This window comes from Lonchura striata, chromosome 1 (genome assembly GCF_046129695.1).
Source record: "Lonchura striata isolate bLonStr1 chromosome 1, bLonStr1.mat, whole genome shotgun sequence".
Lineage (NCBI taxonomy): Eukaryota > Metazoa > Chordata > Aves > Passeriformes > Estrildidae > Lonchura > Lonchura striata.
In genome coordinates, this window is record NC_134603.1 from 137,140,679 (window position 1) to 137,163,939 (window position 23,261).

At 38.8% G+C, this 23,261-nt stretch overlaps 1 protein-coding gene across 6 annotated transcripts in view; it reads left to right on the forward strand.

The window, feature by feature from the left end:
• Positions 1-23,261, forward strand: part of CACNB2 (calcium voltage-gated channel auxiliary subunit beta 2) — a 245,716-nt gene that overhangs the window by 116,542 nt on the left and 105,913 nt on the right. The window contains exon 1 of one of the 6 annotated variants that reach the window (XM_021541002.3): positions 19,347-19,608. The exons of the other annotated variants lie outside the window; for them this stretch is intronic. Within the exon in view, the coding sequence (XP_021396677.1) occupies positions 19,576-19,608 (33 nt within the window). The 5' untranslated portion in view covers positions 19,347-19,575. Of the gene's footprint in view, positions 1-19,346; positions 19,609-23,261 lie in introns of those variants that run through there. 6 annotated transcript variants of the gene reach the window in all.

Sequence of the window (23,261 nt, forward strand, 5' to 3'; positions counted from 1 at the left end):
TTTTTTATTTTCAGTAGGAAAAAAAAGTGATTTAACAAGAATTTGTAATTGTTTTTAACTGGAGAAAAATTATGCTTCTGGAGAAAGTAAATTATAACAGTTCATCATACTTCTGCATTACCTATAGCTTAATGGCCTGTTTTGTGGGGATTACTATTTGATAGCAATCCCTTCCAAACTTCACTGAGGAGCTGCACATAGACAAATGTGCATTCACTCACTTTGTGTAGGCTCTACAATGGTGCAGTGTGTCTTTTGTGCTTTAATATTAGATTGCTTTCCTGGCTTCTGAGTAAAATCACAGATCAAGCTGGAATTTACACAGTATATGTAATACTTTTATACTTTGCATAAAAGTAATATAGGAGAAGAGTACAGACCCTGGGTGTTCTACCTTCCAGTAGTTCCAGCTGTGGTAATACTTGCCTTCTGTTTTTTATCCCCTGTGCAGATATAGATATTAATTTCTAAAGCACCAATGTTAAAAAAAAACAACACACCAGAATACATTGGAGTTGAATGTCATATAAAATTGCAGTATTTATTTCATTATTTTCTTGGAGAATATGTTCCAAATTACAGGTGTCTGTTAAACAAAAAGTAATTTATACTCACAGAAATTGTGTCTGCTGGAATTTGCATAGTTGAAATGGGGCCCAGATGTTGCAGTTATGTAAGGGCCTAATCTAAAGCCAACCAAAGAGAGCCTTGTGGGCTTCAGATCACACCAATAAGAATATTTTCAGAAGAATTAGCATCAAAGCATCAAAGGCTATTGCAGTAAGCTAACATTGTCTGTAGCTGTTATAAGTCTAAAATCAAAATATACGAATGGAGGGGTGTGCCTTATTCACTGTGGATGGAGTTAAATTTGTATTTTAGTGGGGAAAAATGTGACATTAATTATCTGTAACAAAAATAGCCCCTTTGTTTAAATGTTAAGCCCAACTGTATGTATCTTAAAAGCTGTCTTTTTTCCTGTTTGCTTAAGTATTTGTGTGGGAGTGTTAATTATTAAAATTTTTAATGTGAGGTGCTTTTTAACTAGATCTCTTTTCTGCTTGAAAACTGATACAACTTTACATTGCAGAGCTATTGCCATACATTGCAAAATAGAAATTAAACTGACAAAGGGATTTACACCCTTGGTGGGTTATTTTGTAAGGCTTTGCAGTGATGGAATTGCCCCACCACTACCAGCATCCTTTCTCCTCCTTCTTTTTTTTTTGCTTATGAAAAAAACCAAGTGTATTTAGATTGTTTGAATCTCTCATTTTCCACTAAACTTCAGCAAAGCAATGTGTTCTTGAACTCAGAAAGATCAACAGCCATGAAGATGCAATAATCCACTCTCAGGTGTAACTGATGGTCTCAGGGGCAACAATTTGCAGGAGTTTATTCAAGTTATCTAGTCAAAAGTGAGGAAAAACAAGGTATTTCTTTGTAAGCCAGACACTCTTGTTGTGCTTTTCAGCTGCAAAATACCACTGTGAACTTTTTTCCCAGTAGGTATCTACCAAGTCAGACTACCCTTATTAAAACATGCTCATCAAACTCTTCTCTTTCTGTTATAACCAGTTTGGGTACTGCTGGTTTGTGTACTCACCCATTTCAAACCTTAAAACCTATTTTACAATATTTAGGAGTAACAGAATTTTTTCTTTATTCTGTGACATTTTTTTCACAGAAAGAAGAACGAGAGGTTGACTTTAAATTCAGTACTGAAGAAACTTTTCCTTAGAGGCAGGAGACCCTCTTAGTGTCCTTCGCTCAAACTGGGCAGAGTGTACTGGAAAAGTGATCAGTGAATAATCCTTAAGCTCAGCCCCCACAGTGCTCTGTGTTTTCTGTCTTTGACTAGAAGCATCACCCAGCTGCTGTCTCAGCATCTCACCTGGGACCTGCTGTGTTAGCCAGTGTGCACAACAGTGAGGAAACTGCCCTTTGGTACAGATCTGAGAGGGAAAGCATGAACCTAAGGAACCTTTGTGAATTTTGACATGTGCTGGGGAGCTGAGAGCTTTCCTGCTGACAGGGCTTGGGTGAGTTTGTGTGTTTTCTGTGGACAAGCTGTTGGAACAATTTAAAAGTATGAGTCTGGTCCGTTGGCTTATTAATTATCTCTGTGTGAGCTTTGGCAGATTTTTTTTATCTCCCTTCTCAACAAAAAAATTTAGATGCCAAAATTAATATATAACAACTTTCCATAGACATATACAGCGTTCTTCTGTGTTGTTGTGATAAATGAGGAATTTTAATACCTTGTTATATTTTGGAAAGCCTTTTGATCTTCTAAAAGGGGAGAGAAGACTCTTCTAAAGCTGACTCTTGCCAGGTGAGAAGAGCTGATAACATGTGTCACTTACAGGAATGGCAAAGGGATAAATATTCACCTTCACATAGGAAGAGAGAAGCTCTTCGGTTGTAGTTAAATCAACCTGAGCTCTTTGTGTGGTGTGCCTAAAGGACCAACTGAGGCAGCTCAGAAACCTGTGTTTTGAGAACTCATGTAAGACTGATGAGATACTTTATGACTGAATAAAAGCAAATATTTTGTCTGAATAAAAGCAGATGTGTTATATTTGGTTGGCTTTTTTTTTTTTTTTTTTTTTTTTTTTTTTTTTTTTTTTTTTAGGAAAAACAAATGTATTATCTGCCTTTAAAATGGGAAGGAAAAGCAAAACTGAAAAATTTTCCAGTATATATATATATATATATATTAGACTTAGATATTCAGATTTATCAGTTGCCATGTTCATGCATATACTCATCAGCAAATGTCAGATAACATAATTCATAATGAGGCAGCATTACAATAAATTGCCTTAATTTGTTTGCCATATGCTAAGCGTGCCCACATGTCCGCATATGGATCAGCTGATGCACAATAACTTGGTGATGAGAAAAATTACTCATATGTCTTAAGGTTTTACCAGTTCTGAGTTACTGGCTGTGTGATCTCTTAAAAACTCATTTTTGATTTGGTTTATCAACAAGAACTTTTATAGACTGACATCTATCTTGCTTTGTTACACAAAAAGACAAAACCAAAGCAGCTTAAACATGTACAAGTAAGATTTTATTATTATGTGACTGAGTATTAATCAGTACTTTGGTTTTCTCATGTGCTTAATGAAATTTATAGTCCAAACATAGTAAAATTTTATGATGCTCTGTTTAATATTAATTGAGACTTCTGATGAAATCACTGTGTAAATATGGGTTATTAAGATTTAGAGCTCAGGCTGCTTCTCCATTAGAATTATATGGGATCAAAGAATAAATTAGAATAGTAATCTCTGAATTGACTGGGTTCCTGTTCTCACAGAAAAGGTGTGTTTTTCTGTAAGGGTTTGAAGGACTTTGTTCTCAGGCAACTAATTTGTCAGGTTACATAGCAGATACTTTTTAACAAATCTGGCGCTTCTTAGGCGATGATTCATCCTCATGGCAAAAAAGTGTGGAAGTTATCTAGCACTTACTGCATACTGGTTCCGTGCTGTTTGCTGCTCAGAAGTTAAAGTAATTTTTAAAAAATTAAAAAAAGAAAAAAAAATAGGAATAAGAAGAGGTGTTTCTAGTCTATGAATGAAAGATTTAGGGAGCTTTAGAAACTATGATTGGTACAGGCAAATTTTTCTGTTGCTATTTCTACATTTTAAATGACCTCATTACTGTGTTCTCTCCTACAAAGTTATTTTATTTCAATATTGTTATACCAAAATTTGCCATGATGACAGTGTGGTCTTGCAAGCTTAGTTTCAATATTCTGTAAAATCTGCTGAAGGGCAGAAAATAAGCCTCTGGAATGAGAGTTGCTCTGTCCTAATTGCAATATTCCAGCTGGGACCGTGATTATGTATTCTTCAGAGTAGTTCTGATTTGCCCCAAGGTATTTGTGTCCCACAGCATGTATTAATTTTTTTAAGGATAATAACTTTGCTAAAAAGCTTGCTCAGTAATTTTACTGTTAACCCCCCAACATTATTAATACATTATTGCATCAGAAATTGCTTTACTTCTCACAGCCTTCTAAAACTGTATTTGCTGAAGTTTACTGTCTGCTTCCTTGGAAACCAGTAGTTGATTCAACATTTTGAGTTTAATACCCATGCTAGAAGTGCCTTATGGAAGTCAAAATAAATTGTGCAAGAGGTTGTCAGTGTTCTGTGTATTTTTCTTTGCTCAGTCTATTTCAGGTAAATAGAAATGTCTATTTCATGAGAAATAAGGGCAAAGTTTCTATGCAAATGAACAACCACCTCATCAGGTATTAACCAAAAGTCACTTCTTGTTTCAATGAGAGAGAATTTTTAACAATATGGCAGGCAGATAATAGAAATAAGAAATTATGGTTTAAGAGCCTAACTTTATATTAATCAATCTTAGTGCACCTTAAAAGTGTCTGTGTGAAAAAAGGCACAGGAACCTGTTAATGAAAATGGAAGCCAGCCTGAACTCTTTGTCTAAAAGGGAAAAAAAAAAATCTGGTTTGGTACTTTTTGTGAGTCACATAGGTAGGGTCTCCCCTTCCCTCTCCAAGTACTGTCAACTTTCCAGAGTCTACACACAAAGTCGCTATTAAGAGTTTAGCCTTTGAAAATGGGCAATGTTTTCAGCTCTCATGGGCCAGAGGCTGGACTTTGTGGGGCTTTTCTTGCCTTGCATGTTGAAGAGCAGTCTTGGCACATAGGTGGAAGAGAAGATTGCCCAGCTCATTGAGCAGCTGGAGCCAAAACAATGTTTGTGCTTGTTGCTCCTCTGAGGAATCACTGTCTTGATACTCGTTATCTTAGTGGCAACAGAGGCGGAAAGTGGCTTCTCTGGAGCTCTTTTTCTGTTCATACCATTCCTTGCCTCTTGCTGCCTGGCTCTTTCTTCTCTTTACTACATTTCCAGAAGCCTTAGGCCAATACAAACATGGATCCTTATTTATTTCTAACCTATGCTCTTATTTTAAGCCCATTGACCTTAATCTTGCAAATTCTTAAACTCATTAGGACCAATAATATCACGCATGTAAGTTTTTCTGATTATTTCAGGTGACTGGCTAATATATAGAACTATTGCCATGATGAAATGTCTAGTTAGACATTTTTAAAATGATAGTTTATAAAAATCATGATTAAGGTTCATTTATATATATCTTCTACCATAATAGGTCTTCTACCTTAGAGTCAAGCAGAATTTTTCTTTTACACAGAAAAGTTCCAACTTAAATTGATATTTACAGCTTGAAATTCCAGCATAATATTTCTGCTGTGGGAGAGAAGAATAAAAAAAAAAATATCTGTATGCACAGACATGAATAAATCGATTATGCCTTGTTAAAGCTCACGTGCCTTTCCTGTTTCTGGCTGCACAGCAGTTGTGTTGCCAGCCATACATCTGAGATGCACCAAGGGTGATGTTACCCCAGCAAGTGTGCAGGCTTCGTCCTTACAGCGGCTGGCGTCACCATCAGCGCAGAGCCCTCCCGCTCCTCCTTGGTAATTGATGGTGACAGGCTCTCTGCTGAGCTGTCCCTAACGCAGGGGCTGTGCCCGGTCACCAGCTGAGGGAAAGGGCCAGCGAACAGCCTTGCTCCGCAGGGACCTGTGCCCTGCGGACCCGGCCTTAGGATCGGCAGGCATGGTCAGCGCGGGCTGACCGGCCGGAGCTCGCCGGCGCGTCGGAGGCTGTGCTCCGGTGGGAAGCACTGCTGCTGCTGCTGGAAGGGCTGGCCTGCTTGGAGTGAGGCTGGCATGCTTGACAGACGCCTGATGTCTCCTCAAACTAAGCACATTGCTCCTGGGGTAAGCATATGTGGTAGGAGCGCAGGCCAGATGCTCGGGAGCCCTTGAATTTTACAATGTGATGTAGAGGCTGGCTCGCAAGTTAACTTAATTACAATTAAACTGTTTCGCTTTGTTCTCATTTAGCCAAGCTGAAATGTTGAGAAATGTGTCAGCCTTTTTGTGGAAGTCCAAACTATACTTTTGAGCTTCCTTCTTTAAAACATACTAACTTGACTTACAGTTTGGAAAAACTGTAAAAAAATGAGTTGAGGGGGAGCAAAAGCACTTGCAGGTGGCTGCTGCTGAGGGCTTCTGCCTATGACCCTATTGAAGTAGTTAAAAGTGGCTTGCTTTTTGTTCAGTGATTTTTGGGGATTGTGCTAAATTGTTTTCTTCTCAATATGAAAGCAATAGGACTCTCTGCTGGCAGTAGCTTGAAGTACATTCTCTCTACAGACACAAACATTATACTCTCTATTATTTTTGTTTGGGTTAGGTTGTAACACATTCATGAGTCTTGCTTTGGCAGCATTTGACCAGGTATGTGTATCCTGGGGCTAGGGAGTTTTAGTAGAGATATCTCACTACAGCTGTGCTGAAATAAAATTTAAGTAGATGACAAATATTATTTTTAAAATTCAAATGGATGTGCTTTCTTTTTGTACACTGTATCAAAAAAAGGATGGGGACTAAAATAAAATTAACATAAGCATAGATTTAAGCTGAATGTTTGGCTTAAGCTTGCTTCTTTCTATAACATTTATGAGCTATTGAATAAAATTTCAGTAAAAGAACAGTATCTTAAGCATGACAGTAGCTTTCCAGGGTTCTTCTGAGAGAAGTCAGGAGCATTGTCTTGTGTAACAGCTGCTCCACAGTTTTTTTCTAGAAGGAAATCAGATTTAGATCATTGCTCTTCCCAGGTTATTTAGGGATCTCCACATAGGAAACTAATTAGTTATTGCTAAATATCCATTCTGTTCTCCTCTTACCGACAACTTTTCTTTATAAACAACTTCTTTTTACTCCAATTACACTATGCTCTTATGTTTGTGTGGAAAGTAAAGCAACAGTGGTCTTACAGGAAGTGTGCCATGAAGCAGGAAAGGGTACAACTACTACATATAATTCTACTGGAATTATTTTTGGCATGATGTTCAGAATAGTAGAAATCAGCTACTAATAGAATCACAGAAACATTTAGCTTGGAAAAGACCCTTAAAATAATCGAGTTCAACCATAGCTATAGCTGCCTTTAGTCTTTTCTTATCTAATTAATATAGTAAAAAGCTTAAGTCTTTAATCTATATACAAGCAATTATTAAGAGTTCTGATAAACACTATGTGTTGGGATTCTCTTTCAATCCCAATATTATTATTGGTGTGGAGAAATCAGAACATATGTTTTTCTGGTGGGAAAAAGTTGTTGTAAAATTAAAAAAAAACCCTCAGATTGGAATATACTGTTTTCCTCAGCAAAACCACTCGGATGTTGAAACTCAGCGCAACTAATGTACACGTTTCCATGCAGCATTTTCAGCTTTCTGTGTGCTGGTTGTCAAATAATGTCATCAAGAAGAAGCTGTGTTTATCTGGTCTACAAAGTAAAAGGAAGCTTTTCCCTCATATCCCATCATGGAGAAGTCCAAATTCTATTTAGCATGATCATAGAGGACCTGTTAGAGGAAGAAGTTATCATTTGACAGGGTGAGGGAATCACAGGGAGTGGTGCTGTGCATGTACAGCCCTTGTAAATTGAGGAACAGCAAAAAAGCTGGATAGGTGAAGTGAAACACAGATGGAAAGCAGTATAAGGGATTCAACCATGTACATGGATCCCTCAGTACTTGGTCAAGCCTTCTTTCAAAGTGATAGGTGATGACTATTCTATTCCTGTTTCCTCAGTTTTTATTCTAGTCTCCAGATATGTAATGAGGGGAATCTATTTTATTTTGCTAATGTGAATTTTAGCTGTAGTCACTTCTTGTTCAGAAGCATTTTACAGGAAGTTGTGCTTGCAAATTAGCATTTTGTTTAACAGTACTGGTGCTCAGGCATTGTCTAATTGAAAAAACAAATTGTTTAAATATCTAGGAGGAAAGAAATCAGGAAGATTAAAGAAGAGGTATAGCTTCAGAACTTTCATATTATTGGCATGAATAATTAAGTAAATTTATTATTGATGATAGTCTTTGAATAGCAGTTGTTGCATCAAAAGTAGATTGAAATTGTATAATTGTCCAGAAATTCAGTTAACTTTATGAGTACATTTTTCTAAATTTCCAGGTAACAGAATGTCCCTTGGAACATGTTGACCCCTTACGTGTTCAAGTTAATTAAAATGTTACAGTCAGATGAAATAAAGGATTACTTACTGCATAACCACTGATACATTTTCACCACCAACCAGCATTGTAACATAGAAATTCTAAAGTATGGAAACGTCAGTAACTGTCAGAAAGTGCAAGGACATTTTGTCCTTACCTCACCTCTATGTGGAGAGGTGGCACCCTGCCTTTTTCCAATTTACCCAAATTTACCTGAATTTATATTTTTTGGCATCAGTGAAATATATATTTGCTGCTAATATTTTTTATTCAGTTTTCAAATAGCAGTGAACAAGCCTAGGAATTCATAAACTTGAAAGGGCAGATTTTGCTGTTTGCTTCCCAGGATCCCTGCCGTGGAGTTGCCACAAAAAAAAAAAAAAAAAAAAAAAAAAAAAAAAAAAAAAGTAAAAGGACAGGAGGTAAAGTGCTTTGAAACTACTGGGATTCTTTATTTTTTATTCCTTTTTTTAAAATTTATTTCTTTTCAAATGAACCAAAGTACACAAGATGCCAGAATTTGCAAAATAGGTTGTCTAATTACATATGAATATATAAATGTTTGCAATATTTTAATCACTGATCCCTAAAGTCCTTTGTTACAAGTGCAGTATTTCTTTACAAATTTTTTTCAGCCTCTGGTGCTGAATGTACATGACACAAAAGCCTGTGGTTTTTACTGTACTCATAACTGCTTAATAACTGTAACCAATGTTCTGTGACAGTGATGATTTGAAATTTTTCTGACAGATTAAATGTTTACGTTGCTGCTCATGGCATCAGCTCATATTTAAACAAGCTGCTGAGTATTAAAGTGCACGGACAGTTTTTGTATAACAGCTCTGATTTCTTAGGTTTATTTCCTAAGACAAGATTTATGCAATCCCACTTTCCATCTGTTAGTTGTGCTTCTCAGGAACTTCAGTGGCCGATTTAAACCAGCCTTGCAGAGGTCTCAGAAGCATGGAGTGATTACAGCAGAGCTCCCTGGGGGCTGGAGGAGCTGTTCAGGCCATTTCCTCAAAGGGCCAGTGTGGCACATGTAGAGCACTCTCTGGCCTCCTCTGGCATCTGGAAGGCAGCATCCATCCAGCTGAGGAACACATCTTTAACTGCAGCAGAGCAAGCAAATGCTCACTCCTGTTTTGCTCATGAAAAGAGAAGTTCAGGGAGGGGAGGAGAGCTGAGGGTACAGAGCATGTGGTGTGTAGGGAAAATGAGAGAGAGCTGAAAGTATTGTGGAGGTGTGTGTGGGAACCCAAGCTTCATTACTTCTGCTGTCACTAAACAACTTTTTTCTTCAGCTCATTAATGATACATTGCATTTTGCAGTATTTTACTGGATATAAACATATCCAGTAAAACTTTTTTTTTTTCTCCCATGAATGTCTTGAGGCTGCAGAAAGGATGCTCTCAGGTTGATGATTGATAATATTCATCACTTAAAAATTACTAGCTGGCTAGTTAATGCTATTGGTAGAATATTAGTAGCAGAAAAAAAATATAATTTTAAAGGCCTGCTAGATATAAAAGCTAAATTTAACTTCGAGTATGCTCATGCTGATCAGAGGATGCCTGTAGAAAGACTGATTCTTGGACTCAGTAATTGTCTTGGTGTCTTCTCAGTTAGACAAAGGCTTCAGCCAAGTATGTATTATTCCTGTGCAATTCCCACAGTTCTAAGTAAACAGTTCAGCAGCTCACTTCTACAGGATAGACTTTCCTTGAAAATCTCTGTGACCAGAACACATTTGGGCTTTAAAATTTTCTCTCTTATTAAAAGCCTTACAATTGGGGATGGACTAAAAGACATTTGAAGGTCCCTTCCCACACAAAATATTTTATGATTCTATGATTTTGCCTATTTTTTTAAGCAACATTAGGTGATAGATATTTATTTGAAAGGTTCTGGTTGCTTTTCTTGGTGTCACATTTGCATATACTTTGTTGTTCTTGTAAAATGATAAATTAGTTTCTGTGAGCTAACAATGAAACACATATTTTCAAACTATAGTATTATTTGAAAGAGTCATCTCTTCTGTATTTCCTCTCTAGAAACTTCTAAATTAATATATCAAGGGAGGCATTGGAAAAAGTAATTTTTTTAATTTTAAAGTACTAGTTTTCATCAATATTTCCAGTTTGTCTTGGAAACAGGGTCACTCTGGTGTGTAAGAAACAGGATAATGCTTGATTACATAATAGTTTGAATAGCTGATGCTATGGTGGAATGCTGGGAGAGGTGCTTTCAAACTAAGCACTTTGATAGCTTCCTGCAAAGTTCAGAGTAAATCAGTGAGTTCCTAGGACATAATGATATTTTCTGGCTGAATGTTTTCTGTCACAAAAATGTGATCATGTTCTATCACTTTGATTTCACATGAATCTCCCAGCTTCACTAGAATTTCTGTAGATATAAACAAAGCAACCAGCCTTGTAATGACAGGAGTATTTTATTTTAGAAGTTTAAGGTGTCAGAACTGAAATACCTGAGAGAGTAATTACCTTCTTAAATTTTAAAAGCAACTTTCTGCATTGATGCTGGTTCAGTGTAAATCCATTATTCTGTTCATGTCATGGACAACACAATATGCAATTTAGGCTCAGTTTTATGAATTTAGGAAAGAAGAAATTTTTGGATCTTGGAATTCAAAATATTGTCTTTTTATAGGTTGCTACCATATTAAGATCAACTACCGATCTTAAGATCAACAATTATGGATTTGATTAGAATTCGTATATTACTGACTTTCCCCCCACATATTATATCAAATATCTAGCAAATTTTTTGTACTTAGGAGGAGTTTCTCAGTTATTTCATAAATCCTCATCCAACGCACCTTAGTATCATAGATTTGAAGCTGTAAAAGTCACTGGGGGATGAACTTCTGGAACACAGGAACAGGTTCACTTTTAAAATTTTAGTCAGGGTGTAGAGAATGGCTGAGTGCTTTTCTTGGAGAATGAGAGTCCTGCAGTCTCAGACTGAGAAGGACAGCCCCACAGAAATGCAGTTTGAGATCTGCTCTTTGCTCGGGTGCATGAGCCTTCGGTGCTGTCAGCACAGGGGAACCAGGCTGTTCAGAGCATTCTTTCTATGAGCACAAATGAGGAATTGTGGCAAGAGGGAGGGGAAGAAAATGTGCAGTACAGAAAGATGCAATTGAAAAATCACATTTTTACATTTTACAGTTGTATCTAGATTATAACTGAGGGGAAAAAAAGTCATTTCAGTGTAGAAGAGGAAAGACCTCTGCACCTTCTTACACTCTTCCAAGTCTTCACCTTCTTACTCTATGCTAACAAGATCCTGTTAATTTGAGTGGACAAGGAAGATTGACTGAAAGTACCTTACCTTCACGATGCATCTCATCAGGGCAGTTCTGAACATGTTGTTGTAACACATTGCATTAATTCTCTGTGAGGAGCAATTTACTGCACTTATTTAATCCCTTGCATTGCAAACTGCAGTCTCTGCTTAGCTGACATGCTGGTTCCTCTGGCCGTGTTTTTCACTGCAACACACTGCGAGTTCCTGGCCAGGGTTACACATCTGGCTCCCTGCTCATTAAACTAAAGCACATTTCTGTTGTGCCAGGGTGACACCCAGCCTCATAGGTGAGAGAGCGATTATAGCAGCACATATGCTGCCTAAATTCTACTTAATTCCTATTTTAAGCTCTCAAGTGGGTCCCAAGAGATAAATAGTTCTTTCTGTAGAGAAAAGTTTTCCAGCTTTCACATTTCACCAGAACTTATTTCAGTGTCGCTTATTAAATTGCACAAGTTAGTCCATTAAAAATTAAATATCATTAATCCAGATTTTAAGAGTGTGAAACTGTGACCATCAGAAATATTAGAGGTTTCCAAAACAGTAAAAATGAGAAATGGGAATAGATTTGAAGAAGTGATGAGGCCAAAGAAACCACAACGTTTGGTGATAACCGATAATTTAAATTGATGGAATTGTGATGTCTTGTGCCAAAAATGTATAAACAAAGGCAGAGTGAGCCAAAATTACTCCAGTGGCCTGCTGTTGTGGTTCTCCTGGTTAGATGCATTTTATTTTCTGAAATGAGAACAGAATTTTGGAGGTATCGATAGCACAAGTTTTAAAAGCACTTCTGTAAATATGATTTTGAGATATGGCTGGACATTTTAAAAGCCAAAACCATTTTAAAGGCACAGAGGCTCAGACATCTCCTCCATGAACTATCAGTTGCTAAGTTAATGTCCTGAGTATGGAACTGCATGGCAATTGTCCCAGAGGACAGCCTGTACATTGGGGACCACAGTTTTCAGGATGTGGATGTGGCCAGGGGTAATATTCCTACTAGTCTGGGGTAGCTGCTCTGCACAGCTACGAGCCAAAGTTAATCCTCAGTCTCCAGCTCTGGACAATCAGCATCTGGCCATGGTGGAGCTGCCCATGGAGCATTTCAGTGCTCCCAGAGGCAGACGAGTGCTGAGCGTGAGAGGTGAAAGCTTTTCACTGAGATTGAAAACCCTGCTTATTTAATGCTGTATTAATGTATGGGTAACATTGTAGAGTTAAAGTAGTGACCTTTCAATGGAAAGGTGTATTTTTTAAGGAAAAATAGTGAGCACAAACTATTTCTACAGTGTTGTGTAAGTTTTATGTATTCCACTACAGGATATTAAGTGTTCTCTGTGAAGGTTGTTTTTTAATTGAAATTCTTGTGCTCGAAAGTATATTAATCTTCCTTTTTACAATTAATACATATAGGAAAGCAAACATTATCTCCTACTTAATACTGAGGTATTACTTTTTAAAAATATTGTTGTTGAATTAATTTTTTATTCCAATCCCTTAAAGCTCTGACAGAATTTACTGTTGTTTCAGAAGTGTTTGGCAGCACATTCAGCTGCAGGTGACTTCTGTGACCAACTTAGATCAGCAACAACATGTTGAATTGTGCAACATGTTGAATTGTTCTTTCTGTCTCTCTCCCTGTTCTCTGTGTTTCACTGCAAGGCTTTAAGAAGACAATGTTCTACATGACTACATCACATGTGAAAAGTAAAAATAAAAGTCTTGCCCACACATGGGAACAATCACCTATGGGCATATTTTGCAACTTTATAGCATTTATAACTCCTCTTCAATATCTCAGTGATGCAGAGGATTTTATAATACAACAGGTATTTTTATTATGTAGCTGTAATACAAATGTTTACAAATGTGCTGTGTTCCTGACACTCATTACGAGCTGGATTAGATGCTTTAACATCTGACTGCAGGGAGATCAGCAGCTTTTTATTTCTGTGACACTGTGAGAACATACTCACGTTATCTTTCAGTGCAGCAGGAGATAGCATGTGCCCCTAATGTATGTATGTTTTCAAGTTGAGAAGTTAAGTCTGCTGTTAATGTTATCATTGCTGTATCCAGAAATAGAAAACTGCAGGCAGATTGGATTGTGTTAGAGAATGGTAACCATAATAACCAATAACAATCTGCAAATGATAAGCAGTTTTAATGTTTAAAAATAAAATTTATATAGCATTCCTGTACTTTCATGGGCATACTTTCAGATTTTATTATTCATTCATTTGAAACTTGGTTTTGAGATTTAAAATGTGACATTAATCTTAAGGAAGTGTTTCATTATTGCATCTTGAATTAGTTGACACTGGTTTATTATATACCTAAACTAAATCTCACAGAATAAAATTTTACTTAACAACCCTCTTTCAGATGTACGCCATCTGTAAGGGAGAATTACAAGCATCCTACATGATGTATGGAATATTATGGAAGGAGATGGATTTTATTTTGTGGTTGGATGTAAAATGGACAAATTCAAGAAAGAAATACAAAGTCTTCTGGAAGTTAATGCAGTGTATCTTCATAATTTGGAATCCGCACCATGTCCAGGGATGCTGCCCATCACTTTGGCTGATACAAAAATTAAACAAACAAAAAAAACCCCACTTTTAACTTGCCCCAAATGATGCTATTTCTTTTAAGGAATGTTTTTAAGGGAAAGGAAGATATCATTCAAGGGAAGGAAGTGGTCTAAATTGTGTCCTGGCCCTGCTAATCCCCTCTTTGCCTACCCCCAGCACAAAAACGGGTGTTTAAGCGCAGCTCTGGGAAACCCCAACTGAATTACTTAACCTGTCATGAAACTAAGCAACTGAATTACTTAACCTGTCTGAGCAATGTGGTGTTATGAGCAAGCTTTTAACTCTTCTAGGTTAGCATGCTCTCAGTCTTCTGTGTTGAGGCAGCCCTATAATTTTCATTAAACATTTGGATGTTTCGTAGAATGTGGAGTCCTGTTAGAGTTGTTCTGAACTGCTGAGACACTGCAGATACTATCACACAGTGTTCAGAGACTTACAGTGGCAATGAGAACTGTAAAAGACCCATTCGTCTAAATGTGCTGATGCTCAGAGGAGCAAGGCAGCTTGGCCTTCAGATCCATGCTGCAGCTCTTTCCAGGCAGTAAGACCCTTGAAAATTTAAGTTTATGCTGCTGGAAGGGTGTTGCCCACAGTTAGAATGACCCCTGTGGGAGAAAATCAATGGGATAGCTAAAATTCATAGCAAAAAACCTAAAAAGTTAATTGCTAATCATAATTTTCACATATAAATAACCTTGTTAAGAAATTACTCAGTGCTGATGTGGGATGGAATGGGATAGAATGGGATGGTTTGGATGCAGGGTAATTAAAGTGCAATAGCTCTTGCTCTTTCATGCCATATGTGAGGTAACAGCTTATTCAGTTTTTTGGCCAAAAGTTTCCTTAACAATTCTTGCTGCTAGCTGTGTAAAGGTGTTACAAACTGTTGACATTCTTCACTGGGATTTGAATTTGAATCTGAAATAGGTAAGAGAGAGTCAATTGCTTTCCATAGAAATCCTGAAGAAAAAAAATGTTGTTACTGTTGGATACAAGCTGAAAGATTCTTGTTTATCAAGAAAGGTCTGTTTAGTCTATTAACCTTGACAACCATGTCAGCATTTTTTTCTGTTTGTTTTCCCAAAGGCACTGTGTTGAAGTACTGTGATACAAAAAGCTATTTATAGTGTAGACAGTTCATAGCTATGCTTAAAAGACATGGGTCAGGGTTTAAATACCAGAGTTAAATGCTATTCTCTTTGACAATTTTAAAAGTCATTATGCCTAATCCCTGAAAATTAAAATGGAGAGATGGAATCCCTAAAATATCAATGTGAATCAGATAATTTTTAATTTCACAGACTGGTTGAGATAAAAAGGAACCTTTGGAACTATTTCAGTTACCTGCTCAGAGCAAGGCCACCTAACACTGGCAACCCAAGACCATGTTCAGATAGCTTTTGACTATCTCTAAGGATTGAGACTCCAGAACCTCCCTGTGAAATCTGTGACAGTGCTTTCTCACCCTCTCAGTAATATGAAAAATACAATAAAACAAACCCTATCATGCAAAAAAAAAGAAAAATTCTCTGTGTCCAAATGCATTTTCCTATATTTCAATCAATACTCATTTCTTTTTGCCTTTTTGTTAGGAGTCACTGAGAAAAGTCTGAATCTGTCTTCTTTATTCCCCTTCCACCAGATACCGCACACCTTCATAGTTTTTTATGAAAGGAACAAAACTTAGGGAAGCAATCAGGGAAAGCAAACTCCACACATATTGGCACACCTGTGTTTGTACCTGTTTGCCTCTGTTAACACATTATTAATATTGCTATTGCTGTGTTGGCTTCCACAGATGAGCAAGACCTACTTTAAAAGTGCTTGTATACATTGAATAAGTGATTTACTTTATCCTTGTGATTTACTTCATCATTTCAGACTGTAATCTTGACTCTTACAGTTACAGTATTTTATTTTTCTTTAGTCTGAGTGCTGGTTCTTAAGGTCTAGTATTCATCGAGTCGTGTTGGTGTAGCTCTCTGCCACACATCTGCAAGAAGGTGTCCTGCTGGAAAGTGCCAGTTGGGGAGAGGAGCAATTCCACCCTTAGCTTTTTTTCCACCTACCATTTTTTACACCTATTTTTGTGCTTTTGACACTTTCTGCCTTCATCCCTGTTCCATTCTGTCCCCAAAATAGAGTAACAACCTTCTCTTACTCAAGTCTCCAACTGGCAGGTTTTCCAGTGGCCTGTATTTGTTTGATCAGCCAATTCTGCCCAGACATCCCATCTCAGCGTTTCCGCCCTGCTCCACATCATTCCACTCCTTCCTGGTTACCTCCTAGCTTTAGGCTAGTCGGTAGCCAGCTGTCTCTTTGAAGGCCTTTTCAAATCCTGTTGTGCTCCCTGCCTACCATCAACATTTTTCTTGCATAATCTTAATTCCTGTCTTCTAGCCTGGCTCTCCTCCCTGTGGGTCACACTGCTGCGATCCATCCTTGTTCTGCACTCTGATTTTCTGCTTTTCCCATCCCATTACCTCTCCAGCCCCATTGTTCACAGCTTCCTTTTACCAACTCTCTCTCCCTCTCCATGCCCCCCTCACACTCCTCCATCTCCTCCCTTTCTCTGCTCACTCTTTCCATGTGGATCATGGCATTCTGTCTGCAAGGCTCAGCACTGAGATGCTGCCCACCCTCTGCTGGCCAGTCCCTTGCCACACTCAGCTACTGGGGGAACGATGTGCAGCAAAAACCCTGTGCTGTCACTTAGCTGGGGGAGGAGCATAGATCATCTAGAAGTGCTTTTCTAAGTTTAAACACCCTCAACAGGGGTGGCATTTTTGCAGACTTTTAATTCTTGAACCATAAAAGCTATATGCAAATTTGCTTTGTGGAGCCCTGAGACAGACTTTGGTACCTGTCATGATGTTTCAATTCAAGAGAGCAATGAGCAATTCAGCTTATTTACTGTCCAAGCTGCCAGACTCTGGCTGCTTGTGCTGTCTGTAGTGAGAATTACTTGTGACATGAAAGTCACTTACGGTGACAGCCTGAATAATGCCCTAAGTCTCTGTTGAATATATGTGAACTGCAGTCCTCCCTGATTTCATATTCATTGCTAAAGTACAGGAGCTGATTATCATAATTTTTAATACATACAAAGCAATATGTTTTCCTGTATTTTGATGTTAGGAGTACTTGTAACATTCCTGCTGGTTTTCTTTTTCTCCAAATTAGTTATGAGAGCCATATCCAAAAGGGAACAATCAAGCTACAGCACCCAGATTTCAATTGCTTACAAGAGCTGTATCGGACAAGTAAAGTAATGCGTGATGACACTGGCTTTGCCAGTATTGACAGATGTGGTTCCACACTAAAAACACTGGGCAGGAAAACTTGGGCAGTTACATTGAAGCTGGTAATTGTGTGTGACCACACTCATTCAGCATCAGTAGAAGCAACCAACTTGGACAAGTGGTGATTACATTCCAGTAGAGGTGTCTGATGCCTGTTAGCCTCCATGTAGGAATGATGCATGTTTTATTTATGCTCTGGGAATGCACTATTATGCACTTGTTTGCAGCATAATTTGCAATTGATATAATGCAAAGTGACCAGTTCAGCTGACAGATTTAAACTAATGCTATTTTGTAAACATATGGTCAGAAATAAAATTAATGTATTCTGATTTCTGATTTGCCCTTTTCCAACCATTTTCTTGGGTTTAACTCTGTTTGTGGATACATACAAGAACATAAAAAAATCCAGGCTCATGAGTCACATCATATATAGTCAACAGAGGACAAAAGGTCTGTTTTGACAGAGAAAACAGATTGAGAGAAGAATATCCTACTAACTCACGGAAAGAAACAGAGTTAGTCAAGAGATGTATTTAAAATAAGCAGGGGATGATGCACAGGAAGGAACAGGGTAGAATTTACAATGCATTTGAACTGCTTCATTTGCTGGTTTTGTTATGAAAGAGGTCTTGTTCTCTTCTGTGGAATAGAAGGAAATTGAGTAGCACAAACTGGTTTCAATGCTATATCTTGTCATGAGATGCTGTGTACATTATATTAACTTGATTATAGATATAAATGGGCAAGCATACACCCACACATTTCCTCCTTAAGAAATTATATATTCTGTATTTTTTTCTTAGTGCTTATGTATAGTTCTGGTTATAGGATATAGTGCTAGCAGCAGTATGACCTATAAAGAATTGAGAAGACTAAGCTGAGAAGGGACAGGCTTCATAGTGATGTTTGAAAGCAGTTTTGATCAGGGTTGTGTTACTGGATGCCAACTGGTGGCCTCTTCTTCAGTTGTAAAGAACAGCCTTCCCCAGAGGGCAATATTTCTGTGTGCCTGGTTTACTTTATGCTGTATTCCTAAACCGTCTTTATTGGGATTTATTTTTAAGCCCCATTTTAATATTAGTTTGGGAATGCAGTTGGGGAATTAGTCTCTGAAGTGTTTTAGTTGTGATTTATCCTGGTCTTTGGGGTTTTTTACTCTTTCTTGCCTGCTCTGCCTGGACTAGAAGTTGGCAGGGGCGAGGCGGGTCCTTGGATTCTCCTGTCCCGGTGCGGTATTGCGTGGGATCCGCTTCCCGTGCACTGGAGGTAGCGGGTGTAACTCTCCAGTTACCTGAGTACCATTGTGGCACAGAGATAAAGTTACACCGTGTTTACAGAGCAGCCTGGGACTAATCAGTGCGAGGAAGCAATGAAGCGAGTGAAACACGCAAAAGAGAAACTATTGTGGGCTGTTTGTTTTTCAGAGGAGAATTTTCTTTTTTGAGACATAAATAGTGAGATAGCTGCATGGGTTTCTGCAGCACGGTCAGAGCAGCGAGGGGTTTGTGTGAGCAGCGCTCCCCGCGGCTCTCCCGGCGCTGCCGGCTGGTCCCGGCCGCCGCAGCCGCCCCTCACCGGGCCCGGCAGCTCGTCCCGGGCGCTCCGGTCCGACTCGCGCTCTCCCGGCCCCGCTCTCCCCGCTCGCAGTTTGGGCGGGGCAGGGCCGGAACGCGGCGCTGCCGCCCGCCGCTGCCCGCACCGCCCCGGCCCTCAGCCCGCACCGCCCCGTCTTGTTCCGTTCCATCCCTCCCGTCCCGTCCCGCCGCCCGCACCGCCCCGCTGCGTGCCCCGCACTGCACTGCCTTGTCCCTCTGTCCCGCACGGCTCCGTCCCTGTGTCCCGCACGGCTCCGTCCCTCTGTCCCGCACGGCCCCGTCCCTCTGTCCCGCACTGTCCCGTCCCTCTGTCCCGCACGGCCCCGTCCCTCTGCCCGCCCCGTCCCGCTGCCCGCCCCTCCCCGTCCGGCTCCGCGCGGCTCCGCACGGGCGCGGGGCTGGGGCTGCCGCTGCCGCCCGCGGAGTTTCGCAGTTTTCCGTCCCGCCGGTCCCGCGGCCCTCGCAGCGCACTCCGCGTTGATGCCCGAGAGCCCCGGTGCCTCAGGAGCAGCCCAGGCGTGGGAAAGCAGCCCGGGAAGCCTGCCCGGCTGGGACGCGGGAGCCGAGGATGCCGTGGAAGATCTGACTGCAGGCGACTGGGCGCTCCGGGCAACTGGTGTCAGACCGCGAAGGAGTAGCTATGTACCTTTTTGGCAGTGAGGAGTACGAAGCGGTAAGATGTAAACTAGTGGTTTTTTGGGGGTTTTGTTTGTTTGTTTGTTTGTTTGTTTGTTTTCTTAGTTGTTACTTACTTTTAATGTTCCAGTCTCAGAGTTTATTGGGCAGCTTTGAATCGTTTTTTCTGTTTGAATTTCAGTGTTCACCAATTCGATTGCTTTTTAAATATGACATTTTTCTTCAAGTATTGGGGTACTATTTGGTAGATAAAAGTGAATTCACTTTCCTTGTTTTATTGCGTTGTGGCAGTATTGAAAGTATTTAACTACTGAGTATTATGAGACTATTTGGACTCTGAGTTAAGCAAACCCATGCCTCCACATAATTCAGAATTTGTCTCATAATTTGTAGTGTAAATAGACTACAAGGAGCTTACAGAACTGGCCTTAATAGTATGTTTGTGGGATGTTGCCAAGCCATTTCTTTTGTACAAAAGTTCAAAGCATGCCATTGTAATGTACTGCAATGTCCATCAAAAGAGCTAGCTTATAAAAACCCAAACACACCCACATTAAGATCTGACACTCTTTACTTAAATATATGTATAAAAAACCACAGTGTTTGAAATAAGCTGATGATATCAGAGAAGACCAGAAGAAAACCACTAACAGCTCCACACTTTTGCATGACACTGTTAGCTGACATAAAAGTTTGCAATTTTGCAGCCTGTGGTTCAAGTGCTACGTTGTAAGCAAAGTGGATGGATTCTGCCACCCACACACATTTGTGGCCGAGTCCAAATCTGAGGAGCTTTGGGGAAGAGTAACACTGAAAAATATGTATGAACTCTACTATAGGACATCGAAATAAATTTCACAAGCTCAAAAGTGCTACATTCTTTGCATATAACTGGCAATTGCAAATGTTTTGTTTTGATTACTGAAGTTGCTCTTTGAAGTATGAAAGGGCCTTTTATGGAAGTCTGGTTTCTGCAACACAATTCAAGGAATTAATTTAGTTATTTTGCATTTTTCCCCCTTTTTTTTTTCTTTTTTAAATTCCAGCCAGCTATGTTTTTTAGATGCAAGAAATGTAGAAGACATTCATGAAAATAATTTAAGTGCAGCTGTCTGCACATTGAACTCATTTGTGTATGTGTGACTTGCACAAACTTTCACAAAGCAAGCTAGGGAGCTGAAAAGAACATAGTTTTTCCAAAGCAGTAAGCCACAGGGCATTGCAGTGATTATGCTATAGAATGTTGACTTGTGTATAAAAATTGTAAAGCAGAAGAGATCATCAAACTTTGAAGCTTTTTTTTTTTTTTTTTTTAAATTGGTTACATTCATATATTTTTAACGGGTAGCAAATAGTTCTTAACAGACTTTTGCATTTTGCTCTTCATTCCATTGTATCCTGTGGCGTTACTTCCTGGTTCATACAGCAAGCAAGTCTGAAGTTTTAAAATGTCTTGAAAATAACCTAGATGACTGAAGAATAGTGTTAGAGCTTTGGATTCAAATATCAATCTCTTTCTCTGATGTGCTTTCAGCTTCTAAAAAATATTGAAGTACTCTGTCTCATAGAAAGTAATTCAGTGTTTCAGAAAACTTTCCCAGGCATGCGAGCCATCTCATTCCCTTTTCTATGACATCGCTGTGCAAAGTGAATTAGCGTCAGTAGAAAACATAAGAAACCCACCATGAATTATGTAGGGTTGGAGTTTTTTATTTCCTTCTTGTTTTTTTTCTTTTGTTCTCTTTGATAAGTCTAGAGGTCCCTGAAACTGAAGAGTAATGATCTCCTCAAATAAAATGTGTCACTAAGTGCAAACTAAAATATAATTTGAGTTTTTTTCTTCTTAGATTTTCTTATGAGCAAGACAATTTGGGGGAAAATAAGGATGCACTTTTTGGTGTTATTTTGGCAGTCAGACTTACCAAGATGTTTGCTTTACTCAGTGAGAAATAAAATAGAATTGATGGTATACCTAAAACTTGAAGAACACTTTTATTGTTCAGTAAAAGCAAAATCAATATGAAACTTCTATCTGTACAGATCTGTTGTTCATGAAGCCATATGCTCTATACTGTGGAAAAGGCATTTGTTTTATCTTCCCACACAATTACTTGAGTCACTGAAGGACAAAGTGAGTGAAAAGTGACAGTGAAGAATTTCTGGGTTTAATTTTAAGTTTACTATTAATTTAAAGCAATTTTAAATAACTTCAAGGAATTCTAGCTATGCATATAAAATTTTATTCTTATCCTAGGGAGGAGACTACTGATGAAAAGAAACATAGCATCATGAAAGCATCTTTTAGAGGAATTCAGTAAATCCATCTCTTAAAACTAAATATTTACATAGAGTAATAGAGAAATGGAACTGTGTGTGATAATTGTTTGCATTTCAAATGCACACACACATGTCCACGTGAGCACACACACATGTTTGCAGAAATATGGGTATCTGAGGTGGTATTCTAACTCAGTGGAATTTAACAGTCAAATGCTACAGACTGGTAGCTTTTGCATGCACTTTGCTTTTGTTTTGTTCCTGTGTATAAACAAGATTGGATTATTAGCTTACTCTGAGTGCATAACACGTCCAGATATCTGACAGCACTGATAATCGTAAACTTTGATAAACTTTTGATAGTGATAATTATAAACTTTAATAAACTTTTGATAATGGTAAACTTTGACACCATCTCCCACCAGCCCCAGCTGACAAAGATATTGCTTAAGAATCAGTTATCAAAAGAAAAAAGCTGGGTTTATGACAGCTTCATATTAAAAATTAAAAAAAAAGGGTCATGACATAGTGTCAAAAGCTATCTTTTTGAAATAAATTAAATATTTAAAAAATTATTGATTACAAAACAGGTAACAGTGGTCCTTTCCTATTTCCATTAGTATTTCCATAAATGGTCTAACTTGGGATGCACAGTGTCTTTCCCATTACATTTTAAAACTTTAAGTAGATGCTTATAAAGCTCTTTATGAGTGATAAAATAAACATATGGAATCTTTTTAGGCATTTTTCACCACATACCTGGCAAAGTAGATGTGTTTGACTATAGTAAGTAATTTAATTTCATAAATACAGGAAACTGTAAAAAGCTGCAGGCCCAACAGTCTCATTTGTGGCTGTAACTTGTTTGTTTAGGCCTTTTCCTGTTCATTTGTGAAATAAACCTCTGGTTAAAGGGAATATATAAATAAATTAAACAGAATTGGAGTAGTTCATCAAAAATGAAACAGAAAGAGGGAACTCCTTTTCACAGATGCCTGGTAGATCGTAGTTAGCATTACGCTCCCAAAACAAAAGCATCTAAAACTTATTCCCAACAGACTTTTGAGTTCCACATAAGGGATGCTGGCAGTCCAGATGGTGTTTGCAAGTCTGGGAGGCTGTCCTGTGTCCCCAGGCTACACTTTGCCCAGCAGGGCAGTTCCCCTGGCTGCAGAACATCTGCTCTTCCTCCCCCAGGTGGGTCTTGCCAGGGCTGTGGGCACTGGGCAGCTCCAGCCACCTCCCTCCAGCCTTCCCGGGGCCCTGATGGAGGTGTGCCAGGCTGATGGCACCAGCTTGTCCTCGGCTGGGCACAGGACACCTTTAGTGTTTCGTCACTCCTTCCCACCAACAGTCTCCCGTGGCAGAGACTTTGGGCTCTCTTGTATTAGTATGATCCAACACTTTGATGGT